At 47.4% G+C, this 7353-nt stretch overlaps 1 protein-coding gene across 1 annotated transcript; it reads right to left on the bottom strand.

Annotated features, from left to right (window-relative positions):
* Positions 1-2100: 2100 nt before the first annotated feature.
* TEFM (transcription elongation factor, mitochondrial) lies at positions 2101-6920 on the bottom strand. The gene is made up of 4 exons (XM_077834491.1): positions 6786-6920; positions 4004-4473; positions 3643-3792; positions 2101-2592 (listed from the first exon to the last, which is right to left on the bottom strand). The coding sequence occupies exons 1-4, from the start codon at positions 6823-6825 to the stop codon at positions 2158-2160; spliced, it is 1095 nt and encodes a 364-aa protein (XP_077690617.1). The 5' UTR covers positions 6826-6920; the 3' UTR covers positions 2101-2157.
* Positions 6921-7353: the final 433 nt, after the last annotated feature.

The following is a 7353-nucleotide window of genomic DNA, read 5'->3' as shown; positions in this document are numbered from 1 at the left end:
GGAGACCGGTTGTTTTAGCACCCTCTGTAGCTGCTTTCTCACCCTACCTTTTCCTGGCTTCTTTCCGTTATAGTTTACTACTGAACATGCTTATGATAAAGTAAATTGTTGTTTTAAGATTAGTGCAGGATTTCAAGCAACAGAATGTGGTGTATATTTATTAAATGGTAGCTAAACAGCTCTTAGTGAGTTGTATCAAGGGTCTAAACGCACTAGATATTTTAAGTATCAATTGATTCTGTACAGTTTTGTAAAGAATAAAATATACCCACTTACGTTTACAAACTGTATACGGTTCTCTATGTAGCTGACCCATTTAAAGGTTTTAATACTACACAAATCCTAATCCTATTTCAGATTTTTTTTTTTAGGTTTAGAAAGTATGCTCGTTGTTGGTAACATTAAAAAAAAAGCCACAAAACCCCAACCTGCCAAAAATGTTCAGTTTTTCAGGTTCTTTCTCTACCCAGATGTGGGGGTAGTGTCCCTGGGTCCTCCTTGCGGGGAGGAAAGGGGAACATGCATCCCATATGGCTTAGGCTTAATGTTTGGTGTTATTACTTCTGGAGGAATTCTGTGCATGTCCAGTGCAGAATTCTTTTCTTTGCAAAAAATAGTCCGCTCAAGAAGTGCTGTAGTTCTGCCTTTTGTCTCCCCATACACATACCCCTGATGCCTCTAGTACCACTGGTGCTCATAATACTTCTGGGAGAATTCTGCACCACTGCACAATGCAGAATTTTGCAAAAATTAACATGCGTGCTGAATTTCCTTTCCCCCATAGAAATGGGCTGCAGTGCTGCTAAACTGCCACTGACCACAGCAGAGCCCAGCTTACACATAGAAGACACTGCTGGGGGGAGGGAGAGGGAACTAAGGGTTCCTGGCAGCTGCAGTTCCCGGCATGCCCTGAGGGAAGGAGAGGGCAGCGTGCAGGAAACTCCATGCAAGCCTGGGACTGAGCATTGGCTATTTCTCCCTCTGGATCCCTGGGCTCTGGAAGGGATGGGGTGTGAGTATCTGGGCTGGGGGAGCCCTGCAGTTGGGCCCTGGGGAGGAGGTGGTTTGGGTGTATTGGTTGGGGAGGAAAGAGTTGTAGGTGTCTTGCCCCCCCGGGCTGGGCTCTGGGAGAGGGGCAGAGAAACAGGAACTGGGTTGTCATAGGGGTTTCTTTAACTCTCTATTCCTGGGGGGATTTTTGTGTGTCTATTGTTACAGACATACTTGCGGACAGGTATTTTGAAATAAATTACCAAAATAATTGAAAGTGGCATGATTATGTAGTGTTTTGACAAATTTGCAGAATTTTTAAACTGTGTGCAGAATATTTAATTTTTTGGCACAGAATGCCCCCAGGAATAACAAAGCTGAGATCTCCTTGCTTGATGAGGTGTGCCACTCAGTGGCTGATCAGTGTGGACCTCTGGCCTGATAGGGTATGTTACTCCTCAGCTACTCCAGCCCTTCCCTTGGAACATGTCACTCAAGTCCAAAGTGTTCATCGCCAGTCCCAGTTTAGCAGTATCTATCAAAAGGGAGAAGGAGCAGTAGTTGGAGAGACAAGTGGAGGCAAGAGTGGATTTGTTTAAGAGGGGAGAGACTAAAACATGTTTGTATGGTGGGGGGAGAGTCAGAGGTTAAGGAAAAGAGTAAGGTAGGGGATGGGAGTGGGCACAAGGGAGATCAGGGAATGGGATCACTGGGGCATGTGAAGAGGCTGGAGGAAGAAAGTAGATTGATACTGCTACAGCTGTGACTAGAGGGGTGGGGAAGGTCTTATTTTACAATCACTCTGGAAGACATATCACACTCGATTGTAGACAAGGGTTTGTCTACACGTGGAATGGTTCTGGATTTATTCCAGAATGTGTCTACATAATCAGGAACAACTGTGTGTAGAAAAGCCATAAAAATCAGCATCTGTTCATTTGGAGGATGAGCTGCTGCAGCTGAGGTTACAGCCTCATGTGACATACACATCCTCCAAAGATATTTTGAATACAGAAAAAACAGATTGCCTTGATAGATAGCAGTGAACAGCACATGTAAACTTGGCTTCTGCTTATCAGCACAACATTTAATGTCAGTCAGTATCTGATACTTGATCAAAACATTAGAGTTAAGTTTATTGTGGTTCTGCTCATAACAGCAAAAGGTTTAAGTAGCGTTATTTAACAAAAGTTCATAGAAGGCTAGAGCCTGTAGTAATGAATCACACATCTCCTCATCTCTGTTTTGTGTGACTGAAGAAAATAGGTTTCTGTAACATACCACCTTATTCCGGGGAAAGGACAACCGGGGCTGTTCTTGGGTAACAGACTGTAAAAGAAACTGCTTCACCAGGTCCATTCCACTAGTTCGAGAGTCTCCTACCATCAGTCCAAAGTGTTTCCCTACAGTGCTTCGGGCTATACTTAGTACCTTGTGCTGGCCATCTTGCATAAATGTCTTTTGTAATAGGGCATACAGCATAGCTTCCACAGTGCGAAGATGTAATGTTATAGGAAAGAGATTTGTATTTTGAGCAGACAGTCCATTTTTTTCCAGAATATAAAGATCAGCTTCAGGAATCTTAGAAACTACTGAAGAAATCTAGAAGGGGGAAACAAATAAACATGAATGCTAGCACCAAGGATTCATTTAAACCAGAAATCAACACAAGAAGATTTCATAGTTATTGTCTCTCAAATATGAAGGTGGTTTTTATAAGAAATTATATAGTAACTGTCTGGTCAAAACTGGAATGTAGTCTTCATGAGACCTTTACCCATTTTGTGGGAATTTCAATTTAAAAAGTGTCCAAATTGCATATTTTTGACAAGCTCTGCTCCTGTACTACTTTGAAGAGCACTTGAGTCTAAATTTAAAGAAACTGCAATTATGGTGAAAATGGGAGAAAGTTAACCAGTCCTCTGGCACACACAAAGTGTGCTGAGAAGATGTCAGATTATAAATACTGTGGTAGAGTGACCGTTACAAGCAGCTCAGCCTTAGTTTTTGTAAGTACTTTAAGGGTATGTCTAGCTGCAATTAAAAACCCATGGCTGGCTCATGCCAGATGACTTGGGCTCATGGAGTTCAGGACGTAGAGCAGTTTAATTGACCACGCTCTAGGACCCTGTGTGGTGGGAGGGTCCCAGAGCCAGAAAGCCTACACCACAATTAAACAGCGCTGCAGCCTGAGCCCTGCAAGCGCAAGTCACAGATGTCTACCTGCAGTGTAGAGGGAGGGAATGGGTGCATCTCTCTTGCAGAGTCTTGTACTTGCAGAGATCCAAAAAAAGTGTTGGAAAGAAGACAGCCTTCCCATTTCTGTCTGCAACTCAAGTCCTGCACACACTAATTATGGGATAAATTTTGGGGCTTACTCACCTGCTAGATTCTTTATCAACGGTTGATTGCAGTAGTTCTACTTTACAAATGTTATTAGGGTCTCTTTTCAACTCTGAAGGATTTCTAACTAGATCAAACTAGCAAAATAAATACAGCTTAGAATTGCTAAAATGAAAGCCCTGCCTTGGAACATTAAGTCAATTTTTACATACTGTACAATGACAGCCCTAAGAATAAGCAATTTAAGATTAACAGAGATACAAGGGGAGGAGTTGATATTTATTAAAGTCTCAAGCATATGCTACTTACTTCTTCCAGATACACTGCTGGAATATAGGTTCCTTTCATGAATCTACCACACTCTTCTTGTTGCCAGTCATGAACTGCTAGATTTCGATCAACATGAGCCCATGCAATTTTACGGGTGCCAAAAACAACAGACACAATGCTATCTAAAGTCTGAAAATGAGAAAAAAAATTATTCTGCATTTTGAATATGTAAAACACTAAGTACTAAATATTATTTGATGTCTTGGGGAAATACCACTTAACAAGAAATGTATTATATTTACTCTTCGATGAATTATTAAAATGTTTGATTTATGGGAATAAGATTATTCTGAAAATAAGAGTAGTTTTTTGATAAAATCAAATTAAAAATGTTGTATACCTCCAACCTCTCTCTCTCTATTTCAGGTTTAATAAACCTCATTGCAGGCCTGGTATCTTGTATTTTTCTCTCTCTTCTATCTCCTTTCTCAGACGGATTGAGGATAAAGTTACACACCTTAACAGTAGTTTTATATTGAAAGAGAGGCACGTTCAATAAACTCTGCAAGTTCTGAAATGGTCCATATTTTTCCCTATGCTTAATTACGCTGACAGATTTTCGTCCTCGTAATAGTTTAATGGTGGAAAGCTCTCTCTCAGATGCTGTGTTGAGCACTTGCAGGATGACAGCTTGTTGTTCAGAAGAGTACAAATTAGAGAGTGCATCTTCTGGTGTCTTGAAGGTTTGATTCGTTGTTGGGGAACTGACACAGTTCTGTTGTACAGCAGATGTTGATTTTTTCTGACACCAGGAATGGTGCAGGGGCTGAAGCTGACATGAACCCAAAGGGACATGAAAGAAATACCTTCCTGAAGAAAAAATGAGTTAAAACAATGTCTTCATTAACTTACTGAACACGTACATCCATACCTCATTGTGAGGTGCCCGTCTCACAAATTTATTTCTGTGCCATACAAAGAAAAAAAAAGCATTGGCCAACTTTTTAATTCCTGTTAATTAAAATTGGCTTCAGAAATCTAGCATTTCAAACAGGTTATAGAAAAATTAAGAATTCAAGAAAAGGGCCACCAATCATTTTAAACTTCCTCTGCTATTTGTGTTGATGGGTTTTTTTATTGACATTTATTGCCACCCATTAATGAGCCACTGTTCTATGACCCCACTTAAATCTAGCCCTGGTAAGTAATGACCCAAACCCAGTGGATAGATGTTCAATGACCTGTGAAATGAGTTGATTGTTTCAGTCTGTTTCTTAGGGGATAAGTATCACTTTCACAACTGCTACTGGCTGTTCCCCAGATGCTAGCTGCAACAGATGCTAAGGAGGGAAGGAGCATGGAGACTGAATTACCCTCAGCCACAGAGGTTACTCCTCTGAACCAAGGTTGGCTTGAGGCCCATGGGGGAAGAAGTGTGGTTTGTATTGTTCTGCCTATTGCAGGCAAATGGACCACTTTAGTCCACAGGGCTGTCAAGGTAAATTCATCAAGGAATAGTGAATAAGAGCAGCAGCAGAAGAGCAGTGTTACCCATGGGCCTGGGAGGGCAAATCCCACACCAGTCAGAGGCCTCCTCTACACTATGAGGCTGTCCATAAAGCACTGGAGAGAGGCAGAGGCTTAACTCTGCGTGTTTATTTTAGTGTTGGACCAGGGTAAGTGGGTGGGCCTCAAAAGATCACCAGAAAGTGTTGTTTGCAGTGTAGTTGTAACCTGTGGGTCCCAGGATATTAGCGGGACATGGTGCGGGAGGCAAGATCTGTTACCAGACCAACTTCTGTGGGTGAGATGAGCTTCCAGCTACAAGAAAGAAGACCGCTGTAGGGCTCGTGAGCATGTCTCTTTCACCAACCTTGTCGCACCCCAAAACGTGCTCACTGCTATCTGATCAGCCCCTAGGAAGGAATCCAACAGGACTAGTGTGTCAGGCCAGTGCTGGACGCAGGGCAACCAGGCCCAAACAACTTCCAAGCAGCAGGTTTCTGCTGCTACCTACCACCCAGAACCAGGTACCCCCAACTTGGCACAAAGGGGGTGGGCCACTCCTTCACAGGCAGACTCTCCCTTGGAATCTCTCCCTCTCGCCCCAGACAAACTGACCCACCCAGAATCTCTTCCTCTACCCCCCCCAACGACAGTCTGACCCCCCAAAAATATCTCACTCTCCCCCCAGACAGACCGACCCCCCCCCCGGAATCTCTCCCTCTCCACCCAGACAGATCGACCGACACCCCGCCGCGGAATCTCTCCCTCCCCCCCTCCACAGACAGACTGAACCCCCCAGAATCTTTCCCTCTCCCCCCCCAGACAGACCAACACGTCCCCCCAGACTCTCTCCCTCCCCCCCAGACAGACTGACCCCCAAAAAAATCTCCCTCTCCCCCCAGACAGACCGACCACCCCCTCCCGGAATCTCTCCCTCTCCCCCCAGACAGACAGACCGACACCCCCCGCGGAATCTCTCCCTCTACCCCCACCAGACAGACAGACCAACACTCCCCCCCCGGAATCTCTCCCTCTCCCCCCTCAGACAGACCAACACGTCCCCCCAGACTCTCTCCCTACCCCCCCCGACAGACTGACCCCCCCCTCCCGGAATCTCTCCCTCTACCCCCACCAGACAGACAGACCAACCCTCCCCCCCCCCGGAATCTCTCCCTCTACCCCCACCAGACAGACAGACCAACCCTCCCCCCCCCAGGAATCTCTCCCTCTACCCCCACCAGACAGACAGACCAACCCTCCCCCCCCCCCCGGAATCTCTCCCTCTACCCCCACCAGACAGACAGACCAACCCTCCCCCCCCCCCGGAATCTCTCCCTCTACCCCCACCAGACAGACAGACCAACCCTCCCCCCCCCCGGAATCTCTCCCTCTACCCCCACCAGACAGACAGACCAACCCTCCCTCCCCCGGAATCTCTCCCTCTACCCCCACCAGACAGATCGACACCTCCCCCCGGAATCTCTCCCTCTACCCCCAGAGAGACCGACTGACTCCCCCTCCAGAATCTCTCCCTCTACCCCCCCGAAGACAGACCGACCCCGCAAAAATCTCTCCCTCTCCACCCAGACAGACCGACCGACTCCCCCCATCACCACCGGAATCCCACCCTCTACCCCCACCAGACAGACCGACCGACTCCCTCCCCCAATCTCTACCTCTCCGGAGGAGGCTCGGGAGCCAGGCGCTGAAACTCATCCTGCCCACCCAGCCAGGCCGCGCTTCACCCCGGGTGGGTCAGGGCGAAAGAGGCCCCGGCCCCCCCGGCTGGTAAGAAACGTTCCGGCCTCAGGCGGGGCCGGGCAGAAGAGAGATTGGGCCTGGCTCCCCGCAGTGGCCTTCCCCTGTACTGCCAGCAAAGCGGGGGGGGCGGGGAGTAGCGCAACATAAGGGAGTGGGGCAATGCCACAACTGCCCTAGCCCCAGGGTGAGAGCCCCAACCCCAGAGCCCCCAACCCGCCTAGGGTCTGATCTGTGTGAGCCGCAGCCCCAGAGCTCTCAGCCCCCTAGGGTCTGATCTGTGTGAGCCACAGCCCCAGAGCTCCCAACCCTCCTAGGGTTTGATCTGTGTGAGCCCCAACCCCAGAGCCCCCAACCCCCCTAGGGTCTGATCTGTGTGAACCACAGCCCCAGAGCTCACAGCCCCCTAGGGTCTGATCTGTGTGAGCCACAGCCCATGAGGTCCCAACCCTCCTAGGGTTTGATCTGTGTGAGCCCCAACCCCAG

The sequence above is a fragment of the Eretmochelys imbricata genome, chromosome 14 (genome assembly GCF_965152235.1).
Source record: "Eretmochelys imbricata isolate rEreImb1 chromosome 14, rEreImb1.hap1, whole genome shotgun sequence".
Taxonomy (NCBI): Eukaryota; Metazoa; Chordata; order Testudines; family Cheloniidae; genus Eretmochelys; species Eretmochelys imbricata.
The sequence above is the reverse complement of the archived record's forward strand: the minus strand, read 5'-3'. Positions and strand labels throughout refer to the sequence as shown.

Excerpts from the sequence above, each read along its gene's own strand:
- TEFM (XM_077834491.1), bottom strand. The coding sequence starts at position 6,825 with ATGAGTTTCAGCGCCTGGCTCCCGAGCCTCCTCCGGAGAG. Across the intron at positions 4,474-6,785 it reads CCCGAGCCTCCTCCGGAGAG|GAAGGTATTTCTTTCATGTC; the intron begins GTAGAGATTGGG and ends TTTTTTCTTCAG. Across the intron at positions 2,593-3,642 it reads CAGCAGTGTATCTGGAAGAA|ATTTCTTCAGTAGTTTCTAA; the intron begins GTAAGTAGCATA and ends TCCCCCTTCTAG.